We start from the raw sequence: 20,955 nt of genomic DNA, 5'->3' as shown, positions 1-20,955 counted from the left end.
GTATAAGCCTTACATGCCAATGATGCACAGGCACCAGGTCCCCACCCTATACCACCTGCAGAGAGAGGCTTGTGAGCAGAAGAACTAGATCAGAGGGAGGAAAAAGCAGGACCCTGAAGTGGAAAGTCCTGTGTTCAAATCCCACATGCACCACAGACGCTTCACCTCTCTCTACGCCCCAATTTTCTCTTCCAGAGAAAAGATGAAGTGATACTTAGCTTTTATCATGATTGTAAGGATGAAATGAGAGCCACACATAAACATCTGAGAACCATAAAATCACATTTTTATTTTCTTAGAACAAAAAGTTCCTATCCCAAAGTGGGCCCCACTGGATACCTCTACCAATGAGGTTCCAATGGGACCTCCCCAAGGCCGCACAGGCCAGGTGACAATGCCCCCAGCATAGTTGCCTGCCCCTGTCCCTCACCCCCACTGGCCCAGGCTCCAATCAGAAGGCCGTGATAAGCAGAAGGACAATCTTCCACCCTCTGAGCCAGGGTGGGTGAACCTTGCCCTGGAGGCCTGTCACAGTGGGGACAGAGACGCTGTCCTAGGCCACACCATGGCCAGCCCGCTGTGCCTCGTCCTGCTCAGTGCCTCACTGGCCAGCCTCCTGTTGCCAGGGGGAAGTGGTAAGCACCCCTCAACCTGCAGACTGAAGAGGTGGCCTCAGGGAAGAGGAGAGAGGTGGGGAATTGGGATGATGCTCTTGAACCTCCACAGTGTGGATAGTGGGTGCCGGATAGGCTGACATGGGGCAGCTGGGCTTGGTGGTCTCAGCCAAGGTAGCTTAGGGCCAGGTGTACCTCCCTGTGGTTGGAAAGTCAGCCCGTGGGTCAGAGGTCATAAAGGCAGATAGAAACAGATGGACAGAGAAAGAGGGAGAGAGACAGAGAGACAGAGGCAGACAGGAAGACAGAATCAGACAAAGACAGAGAGAGAGGACAGAGAGGGAGGGAGATAGAGGAAAAGAATGAGAGAACAGAGAAATGGCAGGCAGAGACAGGGAAAAGTCCTCTTTCTCTGCCAAAGTGAGCTGGAAGAGAAGAAGACAAGGGGTCACAGGCAGAGAGCAGTTCCCACGGCAGGGAAGACAATGAGGGAAAAGCTGGTGTCCCCGCCCTCAGGCTGGCTCAACCAGGGGAGGGGACTGCCCAACATGAGGTTGGACAGATGGGGGACTCTGGACCTTCCAGGATCCCGGGGTCTGTCCAAAGAGAAAAGGCTCAGCTAGGAGAGAAGCAGAACAAAGAGAAAGAGCAAAGGTGGTATGACCCCCGGGATTTGTCTGCATTCTGGGTCAAGTGCAAGACAGGAGCAGACCCAGGTGTGGGAGTTGAGAAAGCAGTGAAAAATTAAAGAGAAAAACAGAACAGGGAAGACACCCATGTAGGGGAATGATGGAGAGGAGAAATTGATGTGTGGGTTTTATTTTAAGGCAAGCACTTGGTGTTGTAGCAGATATTCAGAGCAGTGGGGAAGGGGCACACAAATACCAAGTCTGAACCTGATGTTGTTGGGTGATATTGATATCACTAGAAGAAATGAGGAATTTGGAAAGGAAAGTAATTTGAGGTAGGAATGAAGATAACCTTTACTGAGCACCTAATGTGTACCAAACTGAACACTAGGAGTTGTATAGTCTTTAAAACATCTCTAAGGCATAAGTATGTATTGTAATTCCCATTTGCCAAAATTAAGTAGTAAATGACCAAGATGTATTTGAAACTCAAGCCTTCTTGATTCTGCAGTACTGTTTTGTTTGGGGGGGGGTGTTTGTTTTGGGGTGGTTTTTTTTTAGTTTTGGACATGGGGAATTTGGAGTTCTGAGTTGAGGAGAGACATCCATCATGATGAGAGTTGAAAACATAGATCTAGGATGAAAGTTGGGACTGGAAATACCAACTTGGAGAGTTTTTATTACATGAGACTAAGTTCTTCAGTGGAAAAAAGGTAGAGAGCAGAGTGCAGAGGGCAAAGAGAAGAATCTGAAGTCCTCCTGTACCAGAATGAAAAGAAGAAAAGGAGTGGGTGAGTGAGAGACAAGACTCGGGCAGAGAGGGGGGAAAATACAGCTGTAGAAGATACCATGGCGAGGGGCCAGAGATTCGCTCACCCAAGACATTTTACTTGGCAGGTCATGACTCTTTTGTGAGTCACAAAATCAATTGAGTGGGTTTTTTAAATTATATTTTGTTATTTATGCTATTACAGTTGTCCCAATTTCCCCCCTTTTGTCTCCCTCCACCCAGCCCTCCCCCACTCCCTCAGGCAATCCCCACCCATTGCCCCTGCTCCTGGGTCCTGCATATAGGTTCTTTGGCTAGTCTGTTCTCTGTTCTCTATGCTGTACTTTACATCCCCATGACTAGTCTGTAACTACCAATTTGTATTTCTTAATCCCTTCACCTTTTTCACCCATACCCCCACCCCCTCTTTCACCTGGCAACCACCAAAACATTCTCTGTATCTATGATTCCGTTTCTGTTCTGCTTGTTTGTTTATTTTGCTTTTTAGATTCAGTTATTGATAGATATGTATTTATTGCCATTTTATTGTTCATATTTGTGATATTCTTCTTCTACTTAAAGAAGACCCTTTAACATTACATACAGTACTGGCTTGGTGGTGATGAACTCCTTCAGCTTTTTCTTGTCTGGGAAACTCTTAATCTGTTCTTCGATTCAAAATGATAACTTTGCTGGGTAGAGTAATCTTGCTTCTAGGTCCTTACTTTTCATCACTGAATATTTCTTGCCAATCCCTCCTAGCCTGCAAACTTGCTTTTGAGAATCAACTGATGGTCTGATGGGGGATCCCTTGAAGGTAACTAACTGCTTTTCTCATGCTGTCTTCAAGATTCTCTGTTTGTATTCAACATTAGGCATTTTAATTATGATGTGTCTTGGTGTTGGCGTTTTGGGGTCCATCTTGTTTGGACTCTCTGTACTTCCTGTACTTACATGTCTATTTCCTTCACCAAGTTAGGAAACTTTTCTTTCATTATTTTTTCAAATAGGTTTCTAATTTCTTGCTCTTTCTCTTCTCCTTCTGGCACCCCTATGATATTAATGTTGGACCTCGTGAAGTTGTCCCAGAAGCTCCTTAAGCTATCATCTTTTTTTTATTCTTTTTTCTTCTTGCTGTTCTGATTGGTTGTTTTTTATTTCCTTATGCTCCATGTTGCTGATTTGATTCTCAGCTTCATCCACTCTACTATTAATTCCCTATAGATTGTTCTTTATTCCAATTAATATATCCTTCATTTCTGACCAGATCTTTCTTGTGCTATTGAGGTCCTCCTCATGAAGTTCCTTGAGCATCCTTATAACCAGTGTTTTTAACTCTGCATCTGATAGATTGCTTTTCTCTATTTTGTTTAGCTCCTTTTCTGGAGTTTTGTTCTGTTCTTTCAATTGGGCCATGTTTCTTTGTCTTCTCAGTTTGACAACCTCCCTGTGTTTCTAATTACCATATTTTGCCATGTATAATGGGCATCCATGTTTTCATGTGAATTATACACGGGATTATTATACCCGTTTTTATGTCCGTGGTATGTAGTCATTATACCCATGTATAATGCACACCCTTATTTTTCTCTCAAAAATTTGGTCAAAAACATGCCTATTATATATGGAAAAATACAGTAGGTAGAGCTACTATGTCTCCCAGGCCTGGTAGAGTGGCTTTAATGTAGTAGGTGTCATAAAGTGTCCAGCAACACAATCTCCCCTATTACCCAAGCTGGGTACTCAAGGTGCACCTGCTATATGGGTTGTGTACACCCTCATCTTGTAGTTGAGCCTTGATAGCTATTGGCACATCCAAGGTCAGCCACTGCCTGTGTTCTGTCCAGGGTCACACACCATTAGCTACAAAGTGGTCTGTAGATGGCTGCTCCTTGTGCTGGGCTTGGAGGTGCTCAGGAGAAGAAAGCTGTGAACCAAGACTGGCTGCCGCTAGTGCAGGGCCTGGGGCAACTTGGCGGGAGGTATGGAGCTCACTGAAGCCAGATGCTGCTGGCTTGAGACAATTTAGGAAAACATGAAGCATGGGCCAAGATAAGCCATTCATATGGAAAAGCCACTGAAAACAGTTTGGGTGGCCCCAGAAGTTGAGTGGGGTAGGGCAGCAGGGAATTACCAGGGTGGGGCAAACAGTGTGAGCCAGGTTGGTGGAATATCAGATATGGTGCCCCCCTGCAGGCTCTGTGGCTTAGTGTGGGGGAAGGCTCAGAGAACAACAAATGGTCTCTGCCAGCACTTATGTCTGGGAGAAAGCTGCCCCCCAGCTCTCACCCTGAAGTGGGACAATTCAGTTCCTCCCCGCATGTCTCTGATGTCTTTCAACCTGCTGCCCCAGCACTGGAGCTCAGAGGGAGTGAGTCTAGGTAGATCTGTGCACAGGCCCTTTTAGAGGAACTGCCTGGGATTTCAGGAGTCTGTCTTCCGCAATCTCAATCTCCACTGATTTATACAGTTGGAAGTTATGGAGATTTATAATCCTGGCACTGGAACCCTGGGCTGGGGGACCTGGTATGGGGGCTGGGACCCCTTACCCCTGAGCTATCCCTCTCAATTTTTATCTGCCCCATGTGGTTATGGGATTAGCCCATTCTGCATTCTCCACCCTACCTACCAGTCTTGATGTGTTGTTTTTTTTTTTAATTCCATAGTTGTAGGACTTCCATTCAGCTTGATTTCTAATGGTTCTGAATGCTGGTTGTTCCACAGTTGTATTTTTGATGTGGTTGTGTGAGGTGGCGAGCTGTATTTACTTATGCCACCATCTTGATTGGAAGTCTTGGGGTTTTATTTTTTTAATGAAACAGAATAGCATCAAGTAGAAAATTCGGTAATAAGTACTATTTTGTAGAAAATAGTAGTAAGTAGTACTTCTTGAAACTTCTGTTTTAATTGTGTGTACGTCAGTCCTGGGACTTGAAATAAATCATACCTTTAATTGTAGATTGCAATCAAAACAATTTCACAGCTCCCCACTTAATTCAGAGCTGAGACCTTGAAGGGTGGGTGAGATTCAGGGTAGGGAACAGGGTGGAGGAGCACAGCCTGAACCAAAGCACAGAGTGGAGTAGACTGGGGTGGGAGGTGTGGGGATGACAGTGAACTGGAACCACTCTGAGAAGGGAGAGTTCAAGAAAAAGGGTTTGGGTTGACCACCTTAAAGTTGGGTGTGAAAGTACAGGGAGAATGTTAAGTTGACTGCGTGGGATGTGTTTACTTCTCCAGAGAAGGGCGTGTGAGGCCTAGAACAGGTGTCTTATTCTATAACTTAAGGAGGAATCATGAGGAAGATGGGCATTTCCTCCCCAACTGCCTTAGTGCATGCAGAAGGTGTTTTCCACCTTTTGCAGCACAGAGATGACATGATACTATAGGCAGAGGGCAGAGCTGGTCATCTGATAAGGTGCCTTGTGTCCTTCCATGTCTTCCAGTGTTCATTAAGCGGGAACGTGCCAGCACTTTCTTGGAAAGGGTCCGGAGGGCGAATACAATTTTTGAAGAGTTGAAGAAAGGAAACCTTGAAAGAGAGTGTTTAGAAGAGACTTGCTCCTATGAAGAGGCCCGAGAAATCTTTGAGGACGTGGAGAAGACGGTAAGGGTTGGTGAGACAGAGATCAGTTGTGAACTATGCTGGGCCCAGATGAGGATGCTTTCTGGTCTGGTTACCCCTCTATTGGAGGCTGTCATTGTAGCCTATGCTGAGCACCCACCACATGTCCTTATGTGCTGTGGCCTCAGCCAGGAGAGAACAGCTCAGGAGAGACTTTCTGGTGTGGGGAGTGGGGAGATTGTCTCCTTCTGTTGCTCACAGTGCCATTGGTTCCTGTTTCTTCACCCACCAGGTGAGGCACATCAACGTGTTGTGTGGGTGGGAAACTGAGAGGAAGGGATAGCCCAAAATCAGTCACAGTGAGTTAGGAGAACTTCTGAAGGTATTGTTAAATCAATTCTAAAACATAACAGGTCACACACACACACAAAGATGAGAGAGAGAGTGTGTGAGAGAGGGAGAGGGAGATAGAGAGAGACATGGAACCCATTGTGTTTTTGCCCAAATCCATGGCCGCAGCTATATTTGATGTTGGGCACCTGAGTTGCATCCTTTAGAGTGACGGGCACACAGGCGCACGACAGATGGTGAGCCGTGAGACCCAACACCGTGCCCACATAGCAGAAAAGGTGGCAGCTCCAAAGCACCCTCTCCCTCACCCCTAGAATAGGCAGGGCCTTGTCCCTTTCTTGGAAATCGCTGATGAGCCTCACCCACCTTGGGTAGGGCCCTGGGGAAAGATAGCCACCATGCAGAGGTGAGGTGACAGTGGATGGCAGCAAGTGAAACTGGGCAAGAATGAACTGAAGATGCCTGAAAGCTGAGAAGAAAGTCACAAAGGAGACCAAGCAGGAGCTCCACGAGAGACAGCTAGATCAGGCTTCTGCTGTCACCGCCACACCACTGACAGCGGACCCCCATCCACACTGCAGGACTGATTCACCAGATGCTGGGCACTGGGGAGATCTGCCATCACACAGACTCCATGTAGACCAGCTCACTTGCTGCACCTGGAGGCCGCCTGATAAACATCGCCTGAAAGGAGGCACATAGGACCCACGCCAAAAGAGCTTCTAGGGGAAGTTCATCTTCTGTGCCCTTAGAGATCAGGTCAAATTGCACATCTTGGTCAATTCAAGGATTTTAAATCAGAAGAAGTTATTCATATCGATAATCAACTGCCTTGGGGAGACATAATTGCAGTTCAGGACAATCCTGGAAACAACAAAAGGGTTTGCTGAGGGTCATTCTCCACAAAATCACACTAGTGCCTCCTTGCTCACACGTGTTACCTCATTCTCACTGTGGCTTCAAAGACAAGGAAACACAATGTCATTGGAGATACTGGGGCTTGAACCTGAATGAAGAAGAAATATATCATTCACACTAAGAGCATCACATATATAAGTTGTTCGGGGGTAAGTTGGGATTCCTAGACCCTGAAATTCCTAGGACGAATGTTATTCCAAGGGGAGCTGTGGTCAAGCTTTTCATCACCTAGCACAATAAGCTGGACATGAACTTACATATAAGAATTGCTCCAGAACTCTACCATAAAGTGCCAGTGGTCAGTGGTATTGACCAGGCTTGTGAAATTAGCTGCCACATCCAGATGATTTGACTTTGATTCGCCACCTGTGAGTTTTACATGGCCTCTACAGATTATTATGTTCTCATGAAACCATGGGGATTAGATCAGGGATGGTGAAGCATATTGCAAACAAGATCACACACCATTCCAATGGCCCAGAAGGACAAACCCACGAGGTAGACTTCACCCCATCCTTCCAAAGAGTCAGCATGGTGGAAGAACTTGAGAAAGCCCTGGGAGAAACTAACCTGCCAGAGGCTGCCAGAAACTAGCCTCTTCAGAGCTGAAGAAATTTTAAAAATTCTTGATAATACCTGTGTGGCAAAAGCTATTGAATGTCCTCCTCCACCTCAGACCACAGCCAGACTCTTTGATAATTTCGTATGAGAGTTGCTGAAAGCCAGTTGCAGCAATCCCACACTCACCTGTGATCACCCACAGATACTGAGATCCATGGCCACATGGACCACTCCGGGGCTCAGCAAGCACTCTGAGCTGTTTGCCGTGAAGAAGGAAGTATGCAGTGCCGGCAATGAGTTAAATAGTTCGATGCAGCAGCAAGCAGCTTTTTAAAGAACAAGACCAAAGCATTCGAGCTCTCGCTTCCTGGCAAGTATCCTTGGTTTTGGCTTAAATAAACTCATAAGAACTCGAAGGAAGGGAGGTGGGGTGGAAGGAGGGGAGAACAGGCCAAAGCCACTGCTGAGGAGGCTGTGTTTGCAGATGAAAACCTCTATATCACCGTGGAAAACGCACAGCTGGCTGTGGCACAAGCGTTAACAGCATCACCATGTTTCTCACAGACTCCAGTAGCACTGAAGAAGTGCTTGTTTACTACCACAAAGCCTGAAGGTAGAAGGACAATGTCACAACCACTAATATATCGGAAAACACAGTTGGCACTCCTATCCAGAAAACAGTCATTGTTAAGTAGTGTGACTCAGACATCTTCGTATTTCTGCAGAAGATCAAGGTCTGTGAGGGATCCTTGTGTGTTTCTCTCCAGGTGACCGCGAGTGTTCATTCCAGCCGCCATAAGAGAGAGGAGGAATTGAGAATTCATTTTTACTCATTACCAGATAAACGATTTGTCTCTTAAAAAAACTTACTCGCAATTCCAAGAACTATTTTCATTTTTAAATGTTCCTTTAATTCACATACACATATACAGTTTTTTAAAATAATAAAAGTAATTGTAATGCCAATCCAAGTTCTCAGCATCATTTCCCAAACACTTTTCCTCACTTCTATGTAGCTACCGTACTCATAATTTTAAAGAACTAAATTATATTTTGTTGTATCAACATACTTTTCTCATGTTTTGGCCATGTAAGTTATTTTTATTTTGCTATTGTGAAAACACACACACACACACACACACATATTTCTTCCGGATTATCTTCTAAGAACAGCTGCTCCAGAGAAGAATTACTGGACCAAAGTTTGTCAACAAGTTCTGGTTCCAAGCAATACAAGGAAAGCACACTCTGCCCTGTCTCCCAGTGACTACAGCTACAAAACCTGGACGGCTGCATGGAGCAGCTATTTGGGGACTCTGAAAAAGTAAATAGCAGCAGTGCATTGAGGAAGACTGGGTTTCAGAGTATCAGAGGACTGTGAGTTTGCCATTTTTTCTGCTCCAGGTGTCCAGACATCACTTGACTTGAATCTGTTTAATTGGCATTTATAGGATTCCCAACAACAGTACAATGCAGTTTCTTGCCAAGCACCCATGGAACTTTCTGCAAGATCGACCACATCCTGTGTCATAAAACACATCTTAACACATTTAAAAGATTGAAATCATGTAAAATATGTTATCTGACCATAATGAAATTAACCAAAAATCAATAACAAGAAAAATTGCAAGTATGTGGAAACTAAACAACACACTTATAAATAATATGTGGGTCAAAGAGAAAGTCTCAAAGGAAATTAGAAAATATTTTCAGCTGAACAAAAGTGAATACACAACATATAAAATCTGTGGGACTCAGCTAACATAGCTTATAGGGGAATTTGTAGTTTTAAATGTTTTTATTGGAAAAGAAGAAAGGTCTCAAATTGATACCTGAAACTTCTACCTTAAGACACTAAAAAAAAAAAGCAAAATAAAACCACAAATTGGGTGCTTTAAAAAATATGTTTTCTCCTTTCTGGAGACTGACTACAAGTTTGACGTGAAGGTGTCACTCGGGTTTGTTTCTTCTGGAAGATCTGGGGGAGAGTCTTTTCCAGGCCCCTCTCCTCACTTCCGGTGGCTGCCAGCCATCCTTCCCACCCCTTGGCTTGGGGATGCATCTCCAACCTCTGCTTCCATCTTCACGTGGCCCCCTCTCTGAGTGCCTCTGTGTGTCCAAGGACGCTCTCATTGATTTAGGGTCCACCTTAATCCAATACGATCTCATCTCAATGGATTAATTACATCTGCAAAGACCTTATTTCCAATTAAGATCATATGTGAGGTCACACCTAAATTTGGGGGTTGGGGAGATGCTACAGACAGCAAAAAAAAAAAAAGGTTAAGACCATGAATATTTTTAGTGTAATATAGGCTCTTGATACTCTGTTTTAAGTTATTACTAGTTATCATATTTTAAATTACCACAATTATTCACCAATAATTCATTCCTTTGTTGAATCTTTGACCTTAGTACTTCAACTAAAAACCCACTGGAGCAGCAAACAGAGCAAAGCATTTTCGTACAATCCATTTCTTGGTAATTAATTTGAAAATAAATTTTCAATATTCAGTAGAGATGGTAAAGGAAGCCACACTTTTATACAGGCAGAAGATGTGAAAACCTTTCCCTTTCAGACTGAAACTTTCTAGAGTAATTTGTCCCAGAAAATTACTTCTGTCTGGGAAAGTACCCTATTCAGGTTGTGTTACTAGGTTGTGGTTGTTACTGGTGTGAAATGCCTGTGTCTTCTCTAATGTGCTTTATAATCCTTTTTCCTTTTAGAGTGAATTCTGGAATAAATACAAAGGTGAGATGTTTTCTCTTTTAATCTTAAGTGACAGGGGTTCATTGGGATATTTAAATTGGGAGAAATTGTATTTGAATTTTTGAAAATGCTTCCTGAATTGCCTTTTGGCTCCTGTTTAGATCTTACTTATTTAACACTTTTCCCCTATGAGTATTTTTGTAACAGTTATCATGAAATAGTTTTCTAATAGTAACTTTATGCTAATTCTAGTTTTGTTACTTATAGATTCAAATCAGTTTCTTCTCACTGAAGAATACCAAATTTGGTGATAATTTTTTAAATCCAGCTATATTAGTTAGAGACTGATGGTTGGGTCCTCTGATAAGATAACCACCTTGATTTAATGTTTACAGCCCCTGAAATGGTATTAATCATGACTAGTGTTTTTATTCTGGTAAGAGCATTCAAATGTCTCAAAATGACTATTGGACTTACTTCTAAATTAGATTATACAAATGCACCACGAAATGTGAGGTCCCAGGTCAGTGCTGTGCAGCTGCCTCTGCATTCTCTTTTCATCCCTGCGGTGTTTGGAAAGAGGAACCTGAACATCCCTCTTGTTAAAATGCTCAGGCCACAGGGCAGGCGCTCACATACCCTCCATCCTTCCAGCTGGCCCCACGTGGTCACCAGCCCAAAGCTCCTCACTGTGAGGTAAAAATACTGTGAAACGTTTCAGCAAAAACTGGAAACCTCAGTCAACGATCCACTTAGAAGAGGGTGTCACGTACACCTAGCCGTAAAAGGCGGGGATGAAATGAAGTGCAGATAGGGGAAATTGTTTACAGGGAAACAAGGAAGAATTTCAAGTTCACTCATGTTTATCTGAAAAATGTGTGCCAAGATCAACACAGCATTGTGCCCACAAGCTTTGGTTTCCAAACTCTTTCTTTGCAGATGGTGACCAGTGTGAAAGCAGCCCTTGCCTGCATCAGGGCAACTGTAAAGACGGCCTTGGGGAATACACGTGCACCTGTTTGGAAGGCTATGAAGGCAAAAACTGTGAATTACGTGAGTTTCTCTTCTCGGTATGCTTTCATGCCAGAGTTACCTGAAGAATCAAAGCTGGGAACGAGGGGAAAGCAGCTAAAACATGCAAGGAAACAATTTCATGTCACTTCTGATTTAGAGCCTGTGCTCCGTTATGATGGGCCACTGCAGTAAGAGGAAAAAAGAAGAAGAAAATACAGTAAAAACCCCCAAGATAGTCTCCAATCCACTCGGTTTTGGAGTTCATTCATAAGACACATCACATAGTCACTTCTCTGAACAGTCATGAAGTGTGTGGCCCATTAACACAGAAACGAGGACCGACTTTCTTCTCCTTGGAGTAGAATGTCTCCCTAACCACTGTGACTTACGTTCCTCGTGGTCTTGGACAATGATTCGAACTCACCACCTTCACTTATATTTGTTAGTGCAAATGTCAATACTACGTGTTCGAGATTGTCCAACTATAAAAATTCAAAACATTTAATTAATTCTACACAGAAGAGTCACTAAGAATTTTCCTAATATGGAAAATAAATTAAATAAAAATAAAACAAAAATTCGGTTAGTATTACGTAAGTTTTCCCTAAAGAGAAAAATTTGCATTTCTTTCACATTACTTAATTTATAATCTTGAGAGTGTGCTCGGATTGCATTACTTTGGAATTTTCCCCGACGGGAATATGTTATACATCGTTCCATCCCAAGTCCAGAGCTGCCGCTGCCGCTTCCGCACAACTTCTGGCTGACCCCGGGGTCATTGTGAATGTTTTCCAATGTTTCATCAATGTTGATCTTTGCTAGATACATAAAAAATAATTTGATGAAAAATTATTTTTTCATCAAAACCCGAATGCGGAGTATAAGTTACCAGGGTGGCATCGCAGTGTGGAAGCAGGCGGGTGACTCCAGCTTAGCCTGAGCTTCTGACCAGCGGGTGCTGCCCTCCGCCCTGTTTTGAAGTCCAGATGGCTCCACGTGGGCACTGTGCCAAGAGATTCACATGACCTGTGAGGGTCATCCTGTACGGTGGTGTGACCTCTACCACTTTTCCAATGAGGAAACTGAGGGCCATGTGTTTAAATAACTTGCCCAATTCATACAACAAGTGATGGAAGGGCCAGTCTAGAACTCTGGTTGGCCCGACTCCAGGGCGTGCACTCCCTATTTCTCCGTCCTAGTGGAGCCCAGACCCCAAGCTCCAAGGCCCTTGTGGGTCTAGCCTCAGAGTGGATGGGCCTCTGGCCACTCTGACCAGCTCCTCCTGAGCGCCTGGCGCTGGAACCCACCCTCCTGCTGTTGGTACATCCATGCTGGTCAGGACCCTTGTGCCTTTTTAGGTCTGAACTTAATTAAGACCCTCCCAGCCTCCAGGGCCCTCACTGGGCATGATCAGATTACTTAAGAACCTTCTAGAAGTTGGTGTGCCAGGCCCAGCAGACACTCATGGATTCCCCAGATGGTCTGGAGAGGCAGAGGGGCAGTGAGAAGAGCTCACGCAGAGGCATGGGCCCCTCACCCCTCCAGCCTGCTCTGGGCAGCCTGTCCTGTTTGAGCCATCTCATGTGCGTCGGCCATGTGGCTCCGGCCCTTTGTTCTCACCGGGTAGCCCGCTGTAGGGCTCACAGGTGGGTGGGTGTCCCCCTGGGGTTGCTGTCCTTCCTCCCGCCAGCTGCAGCTTCGGTTTCCCCAGCCTGTCCTGAGAGCCAACATGCCTCTCCTACAGCCACTCGAAAGTTCTGCAGCCTGGATAACGGGGACTGCGACCAGTTCTGCAACGAACAGCAGAACTCCGTGGTGTGTTCCTGTGCCAGGGGCTACATCCTGGGTGACAACGGCAAGTCCTGCATTTCCACAGGTAGGAGAGCTTGGGGCCAATCCACCACAGCTCCTTGAGTCAGAGAGGCAAAGGCCAGTGCTGGGGAGCAGGAGAGCTGGAGCATCCTGGGTGGGCCGAAAGGTTTGGAAATAAACCCACTGTTTCTGTGAGCATTTGAATAATGCGACCAGTGATATTACCCAACTGCTTAGTGAGTGTGAAAAGTAAGGGAGTAATTCCTGGAGGGCACTTCGCACAGTGCCTGGCTCATTGCAAACCTTAACTATGTCATGGGTATGAGGAAGGCATGTTTCCTAGCCCCGGGTAGGGCGAGAGGCTCAGGAGGCTGGGCGTTACAGTGGACCAAGGTGAGAGCGCAGGCTGGCAAGGGGCACTGCAGGCCTGACTGTGGGATCTATGGACTTGGGCAGAGGGTGCAGGGGCCTGAAGGGCAGCCAAGGACCCTCAAGAACTAATTTAGGTTATGTGGGCCCCAATGTCCATCAAATTTATTTATTTCTTTTTCTTGATGAAAGCCGAATACCATGAGTCTGACCTAGAAACTTACAGAGGGCATGACCTATTAAGGGGCTGAGTGATGTCCCAGGTCCCTGGGGCAAGAGAATCCAGGCCTCACACACTATAAGAAGCTCCTCCTCTGCCTCAGGGCCAGCCTCAGGCCAGAGACTCTGAGAGGCCACCCTTTTCTCTTAGCTTAATCTCACAGCAACCCCAACTTGCTCCTCAAAGTGTGGTTCCCTGACTGACCAATAGCTTCAGCATCAACAGTGAGGGTGGTGTGGGGGGAGTAGAGGGGGAAAGGTTGGAAGTACAGAGTCCAAGCTCAGCCCCACCAGAAGGCAGGGACAGTCCGGGATGACTGTGACTGTGTCACCTCAGCTCTCTCAACAAGTAAAAGACAATGTCATTTACTGTCTCTTGGTAATGAAATTTTAAACTTAAGCTGGTTCAAAAATGGAGGGTAGACATGCCTACAAATTTTGTTTGGATTCCAGGAATAATTACAAGTTAATTTAATAAAGTTTGATGTTTGAAAATAAAATCAAGTAAACTACTTCTTAATTTAGAATTTCAAAGAGCAGTGATCGCAAGAATTAACAAGAACTAGCAAACCATAGGGTGAAGAATTCTTTATCTCCAGCTAACACATTCGGCAGAATCTGCTGGGGGTGGGTGGGGAGGGCTCCTCCAGGTCCCGCAAACACTAAAAAGGACTAAGTTTCGCTTCTCCGATCTTAGACAAACACGAGGCAGCAGAGGTGGGCAGCTGTCCATCTCCAGATTGGCCCTCCACACCTCTCCCTTTCTCTGTCCTGCTCTGGTCCCTCCCTCTGCCTCAGTTCCCTAGTTGGTGGCAACACAGAAAGGAAGTTTTCTCATATTTACTGGCATCTCCCTTGTGCGTGGTGCCTTTAAGGATAACTATAATTTTTAGACATTATCATACAAAGCCATGGTATTGTGCTCCTTTTTATGCTTCAGATTGTTTGCGCATGTTGTCCCTTTTCCCCAGGACACTTTAAAAAAAAAAAAGCATTTCAGCCCTGGCTGGTGTGGCTCAGGAGATTGAGCACTGGCCCGTGAACTAAACAGTTCATTACCATGTTTCCAACACGCAGCAGGGCTGACAGGATTTGACAGTGAACACCCATTGGCACCTACCTGGGTTCTACCATTAACACCTCACGCTACTTGCTTCATCACCTGTCTGCCCCCCAGTTTGTCCTCTGTCCATCACAAGCCGCTTTAGTATTTTGACACATTGCCAAGAAGATTACAGACATCCCCTTCAATGCTCCAGCATACTGGTCAACCCCAAAGGTCAGTGTCCACAGCACTGTCATTTCGGTAAAATTGACACACAGTGGGTACACTGATGTGAAGTGCACGTTCCCTGCACTGTGACAATTGCATCCACCTTGTGACCCAACCCTACCAAGAGGCAGAGCACACCACACCCCAGGAGTTCCTCACACCCCTTCCCAGGTCCCCAGCACACTCTTCACTCTTCTGCCGCCCCCCCCCCAGACCCCTCCCGCTGCATAGTGACCTATGTGTGAGGTTAGGGAGGTGTTCTTTTTGCTGAAGCCCCAGGCCTTTTTTTTTTCTTTTTAAAGATCCTTTTCCCTGTGGGAAACTCACTAAGACAAATAGGAAAAGATCGGTGGCCCAGACCTCCGATGACAGCGAGGATCCCTTGGAGACTATCACGCGGGACCTGCAGGACCCTGGAGACCTGGATCCCACCGTGAACCCTTTCCATCTGCTGGACTTCAACGACACGGAGCCCAGCTCTGTGGACGAGGACAGGGGCCTCACCCGGATAGTGGGAGGGAGGGAATGCAAAGACGGCGAGTGTCCCTGGCAGGTAACTGCTGAGTGTGCCAGCGAGTTGACTGGATGGGGGAACCCAGCCTGGCTGGGCACTGCAGGTACAGCCATTAAGGCCAGGGCTCGTGCTGCCCAGGCACGTGTGTGGACCCTCAGCAGGCTTTGGGCTCCGCTGCTGAGAGGCTCAAGGAGCCTGAGAGGAGAAGAAGCTGGGCCCTTGCCAACGCCCTCCCACCCCTGCTGCCCATTCCCATCTGTGGGCTCAGGATTTGAGACCGAAAATCTCTACTTACAGTAGAAGGGGAGATGGGGCACCAGCTGAGGCTGCAGGTTTGGTGAGCAGGAAGAGGGCGGCTTCCCACGGTGGGTGGGGCCTCTGCTTGCTGTTCTCTTTGACTGGAGGCAGAAAGATTTACTCTCCTTGTTTCATTTCTAGTTTGGTAAAGTTTTTTTTTTTTTTTATTCAAACACCTAAATTCTAATTTAGGTGTTCATTTGGACAAAGGTCTCCAGATTCAGCAAATAAAAACAGGACTTCTACTTAAATTTGAATTTCACATAAACAATGAATCATTTCTAATCTAAGCATATGACAGGTATTACATGGGACACATTTAGTATACCAAAAATTATTTGCTATTTATTTTATTCAAATTTAACTAGATGTCCTCTAGTTGATCTGGCAATCCTAACTTGGACCTTACGTTTTTAGTGCCAAAAGCCAAAATGGCTTCTCCTACAAGCAAAAATCCAAGAGCCACCAACAACCTTCCTTTATACATGAACTCAGCTCACCCTGACCTCCAAGGTCCACGACAGGTGTGCATTTGTCTGAACTGTGAAGAACCCAAGGGAGGACGTTTCAACATCTAGTCATCATTCGTCCAATGCATATTTACAGAGAACTCGTATGTCGGGCTCAGAACCAGGGGTTGTGATGTAGGCTACGAATCATCAGAGCGAATTTTCTGACCTGTGGCCACCTCGATCTGGGAGGTGAGGTGACCACAGTTCAAGTTGGTGTGAGATGAAGGCCACAAAAGCGGTACCAGTGGGTGTAGAATGAAGTTCCACTGGGAAGAATAGGACAAGCTCCCCACAGGGTGGAGGTGTCCCACTCGGAGCTCTGAGAGAGGCTTTAGACGAGACTCCACAGGCAGAGAGGACAGGGAAGGGCACTCAGGCAGGAGGATCCTCCCCAGAGGGCCACTCCGTGAGGCTGTGGGCATTCGTGATTCTTGCTCTCTTGGCTCCAGTCTAAGCAAGTTGCCTCGTCTCCATCTTCAAGAACAGCAGGCAGTGTCCAAATCTTAGAAAGACTGACTCTCCCTCACTCATTACTCAGGTTGCATTGTGAGTTGGTAAATTATGCAAAAAAAAAGGCAGATAAACATTATAGTGGGTCCCTGTTAAGGAGGCTCGACTTACAGTTTTTCAACTTTACGATGCTGTGGAAGTGCTACATGCGGATCTTTCCAGGCCTGGACGGGCAGCACGATGTTCTCTCCTGGTGCTGGGCCATGAGCCAAAGCTCCCAGGCAGCCACAAGATCAGGAGGGTAAACAACTGAAACCTTCGAGTGAACTGTGTTGCCAGTGTTTTTGGCTATTACGTTCTGGGCAATGTGTTTAAATTTTATTTATTTTGAGAGAGAGGAGAAGGGAGAGAGAAAGAGAGGGAGAGATGCATTGATGTGCAAGAGATACATCAATTGGCTGCCTCTCCCATGCCCCTGACTGGGGACCTGGCCCACAACTCAGGCATGTGCCCTCACTGGGATTCGAACCCGAGACCTTTCGGTTCCCAGGCCGAATTCAACCCACTGAACCACACCAGCCAGGGCTGTTCTGAGCACATTGAAGGTAGGCTGGGTTAAGCTATGTTATTTAGTATGATAGGTGTATTAAATGCATTTTCAACTTACGGTATTTTCAACGCACAATGGGTTTATTGGGATGTGACCCCGTTGTAAGACAAGGAGCATCTCTACCACATGCTAGTCAGGAACATCTTCAAGAATTCTTTTAGAACTTGACGTTAATTGTTTCATTAACCTACACATATCCCCAGCCAATTACTGTTGCTTAGAGGACGCGGAATTCCCAAGAGAAAGGAAACAAACTAAATAACTAACAAAATGCTCCGTCTCTGGATTTGCAAGGCCGGTTCTTTGGGGGGGAAAAATAAGAGAATTGTCTGTCTGTAGTGCCTTTCCCTTGCTTCATCAATGTTCATTCCCAGTGGAATACTCCTCACTCCCAAATCCCAGTGAGGGTGAAAATCCCCTCTGGAAGTGGCCATATAGACTTCCCTGGAAATTGACCTTGATGACAGCGTTCCACGGGCTGTGGGAGAGTGGCTCAGACAGTGGAACTGTCTGGAGCCCAGAAGTCACACCACTGTAGGCAAGCATTTTCTCCACGGACTGGTCGAGGGTATATAATTCATAGCCACGTAGACAAGAAGGATTTTTACCACAGTGAAAATTGTTTTTCTGTGTGTAACTCTTCAGAGAATGCTATGACAGATCCAGAAGAAGTAGAAGACTAATCTTTGTCAGAGTGGGTTTATAGTGCAGGTGGAAAAGGAGGTGGGTAAATCGTGACAGAACCCTACTCAGTGGCTAGCACTTGCCATTTAGTAGGGCCCCAACAAATGCGGGTGGAGTGAATGATTAAATCAATCCAAAGACCAGAAGGCGTGAGGTGCGGCCCACACCTGTGCTGTGGAATCAGGAAGAGGGTTGGAGGAGCTGGGAAGGTGCCATGGGGCCCACTGTGAGCCTCCTCTTGGAGGATGTGCCAGGGTGCTGGACTGAACGGCCAGTGGGACAGGCGTGGGGATGCGAGGGCAGAAGGTCTGCAGGACTGACCAGGCTGGGCCATGGCCCGAGTGGTCCGGTGGGCACGGTGGGTGCGCTGGTGTGAGCCTTGCATTCCAGTCTGAAGGCCCCACAGACCTCTCGTGGGAAGGGGCAGCAGAGAGGGGAGCAGCAACAGGGGAGGCTCCAGTAGGCACACCAGCTGGGGAGGAGGATGCCCTAATCCAGGCGGGTACGATGGAGAGGAAGGCGTGAATTAAAGGTTCCAAATTCCTCTTTCCAGAAAGTCACACTCAACCTGTTTGGCTCTGGCATTCTCTTCGCAGGCTCTGCTCATCAATGAGGAGAACGTGGGCTTTTGCGGTGGCACCATCCTGAATAAGTTCTACGTCCTCACGGCTGCTCACTGCCTCCTCCAAGCCAAGAGTTTCAAGGTGAGGGTAGGTAAGTGGCGCCAACACCCTCAGCTGCCCTGCAGGGCCCACTGTCACTTCATACTTTCAGAGACCATTAGAACTGATCAGATTTGTTGGAAACATCAGATAAAATTACTGGAACCCAGGCTGGGGGCTGGGAGATGTTTCACCGAGGAGGAAGAGGAGGGGCAGAAGTAGGATGAGGGGGAGGAGGGAAACAAGGGGAAGGGAGGAAAAGGAGGGAGAGGAGAAGGGAGCAAAGGAAAAGGGGAGGAAGAAGAGGGCAGAGAGGTAGATGAGAAGAAGGAGGGGGAGGAGAGGGAGGAGGGGGAGGAGGGTGAAGACTAAGATGAAGAGTGGGGAGTAGGAGGAAAATGAGGAGGCTTGGGAGGTCCAGGAAGGGGCGGGGTGGCCTTCCCTAAGCCAGCCCAGAGCTCCGCCCACCCCGTCACAGTCCTCCCTGAGGCACTTGGTGTCGCACCCAGGGTGGTGAGCCTCCTCTCCGTGACCTTTCCTCTGGGAAGGCTCTCAGAGCCCCTCTTTGAGAATCTGAGCAGTCCCTCTGCCTCTCATATTTTCGTCTGTGGGATTATTTTGTCACATCTGTCCCATCTACCAGACTCCAGAGCCGTCAGACGTAAGCCACAAAATGTGAGCCGCATACATAATTTTAATTTTCTAGTTACATTTATTTTACATTCTAAAGTTTACAGGTGAAAAATTAATTTTAGCAATAAATCTTCTTTCACCCAATATATCCAAAGTATTATCATTTTGATATGTAATCAATTATACAATTATTTATGAGCTATTTTGAATAGTTTCTTTTCTTTCTAAGCCTGAAATTTGACTCCCACAGCATCTCCATTCAGACCAGCCACATTTCGAGTGCCCGGTTGCCCCTGTGGCTGGTGGTGGCCCTCTAGCCCGCACGGGTTGAGAGCATAAGGCCTGCAGCTCGCCCGTGTCCCTGGCACACAACATGCACTCAGGAAATATACCTGCCAATGAATGAACCTAAAGTCTCCGAGGTACTGAACATATGTAGAAAAATGTGACGAATTCGAAGAGTTGCCCCTAGGTTGTGAAGTTGAAGGCCATTTTTATTCCCCTCTTTATGATTTCCTGTTTTCCGAATTTTCTAGTGACCATATACCATTTTTTAATCAGAAAAAAAAAATAGCTACTTTAGAAAGCAACCCCACGGGAACGCTTGGCCCAGGCTGAGCTGACACCGTCTGCTCTCACCACGTCCCAGGTGATCGGAACACGGAGAGGGAAGACGGCAACGAGATGGTGCACGAGGTGGAGATGATCATAAAGCACAACAGGTTTGACAAGGAGACCTACGACTGCGACATCGCCATCCTCAAGCTGAAGCTGCCCATCGAATTCCGCAGGAACGTGGCCCCCGCTTGCCTACCCGAAAAGGACTGGGCCGAGTCCACCCTCATGACACAGAAATCGGGCATCGTGAGCGGCTTCGGGCGCACCCACGAGAAGGGCCGCTCGTCCACCACCCTCAAGATGTTGGAGGTGCCCTACGTGGACAGGAACACGTGCAAGCTGTCCACCAAATTCTCCATCACCCAAAACATGTTCTGCGCTGGCTACGACTCGAAGCCCGAGGACGCCTGTCAGGGGGACAGCGGGGGTCCTCATGTCACCCGGTTCAAGAACACCTACTATGTCACCGGCATCGTCAGCTGGGGAGAAGGATGTGCACAGCAAGGGAAGTTTGGGATCTACACCAAAGTTACCAACTTCCTCAGGTGGATCAATAGGTCCATGAAAGCCAAGGTCAAGGCCCACAGTGAGCAGGAGGACCCTACATTGTCCCCCGTACTACAGTGATCCCACCCAAAGACCCACTGGCAGCCACTGGTGTCCTGTTTTGTCTTAACACTTGCCACTCTGATCAGGCTGAATCCTGGAGTACGTTTCCTTTCTGCTGTGATTAGATCTGTGTTGGTTCCTTATCCTGATTTTGCTCTTGCTCTCTCGAAGTGGGAAATGAAATTTTTGTTTGGCACACTAGACCCTGCCTTTCCCCCACCAGGTCAGAAGATTCCTCCCAGGACTGTCACATTTTAGAGGACAGGGGTTTACACTCCCCAGGATGACTCCTCTGCTCAAAACCAGGAGGGAGCCATTTCCATTCATAGCACGTTTTTCTGTTTCTGATTGACCTAAAATGCTGTCTTGACCGGCCACATGCATACCTGAGAATAAATGGCCAAGGTTCTGGGAGCACAGAGAGAAGGCACAGCTTGCAAGGGTCAGGGCCAGATCATGACTGGGCGGCCTCACCCCAGGGTTGGGGTGGGGGGTGGGGTTCACCACATGTGCCAGCATAGCTTCCTTACGCCTGTCATTCACCTTCTAGGAAGAGACAAGT

General features: G+C 46.8%; 1 protein-coding gene and 1 pseudogene across 2 annotated transcripts; both read left to right on the top strand.

The window, feature by feature from the left end:
* Positions 1-480: 480 nt before the first annotated feature.
* On the top strand, positions 481-20,536 carry F10 (coagulation factor X). Of its 2 annotated transcripts, none has more exons than XM_045186641.3 (8): positions 481-635; positions 5,459-5,619; positions 10,135-10,159; positions 11,057-11,170; positions 12,876-13,007; positions 15,107-15,357; positions 18,468-18,585; positions 19,816-20,536. In XM_045186641.3, the coding sequence occupies exons 1-8, from the start codon at positions 566-568 to the stop codon at positions 20,409-20,411; spliced, it is 1,467 nt and encodes a 488-aa protein (XP_045042576.2). In that variant the 5' UTR covers positions 481-565; the 3' UTR covers positions 20,412-20,536. The 2 variants fall into 2 exon arrangements, with proteins under 2 accessions (XP_045042576.2, XP_024434701.2); XM_024578933.4 differs by having other exon boundaries at positions 18,468-18,575; positions 19,816-20,010.
* Positions 6,327-8,018, top strand: LOC112321439 (lysine--tRNA ligase pseudogene; annotated as a pseudogene).
* Positions 20,537-20,955: the final 419 nt, after the last annotated feature.

The sequence above is a fragment of the Desmodus rotundus genome, chromosome 13, assembly GCF_022682495.2.
Source record: "Desmodus rotundus isolate HL8 chromosome 13, HLdesRot8A.1, whole genome shotgun sequence".
In the NCBI taxonomy this organism is placed as follows: Eukaryota; Metazoa; Chordata; class Mammalia; order Chiroptera; family Phyllostomidae; genus Desmodus; species Desmodus rotundus.
This window is presented reverse-complemented; position numbering and strand designations above follow the sequence as displayed.

Excerpts from the sequence above, each read along its gene's own strand:
- F10 (XM_045186641.3), top strand. The coding sequence starts at position 566 with ATGGCCAGCCCGCTGTGCCTCGTCCTGCTCAGTGCCTCACTGGCCAGC. Across the intron at positions 636-5,458 it reads CCTGTTGCCAGGGGGAAGTG|TGTTCATTAAGCGGGAACGT; the intron begins GTAAGCACCCCT and ends CATGTCTTCCAG. Across the intron at positions 5,620-10,134 it reads TTGAGGACGTGGAGAAGACG|AGTGAATTCTGGAATAAATA; the intron begins GTAAGGGTTGGT and ends TTTTCCTTTTAG.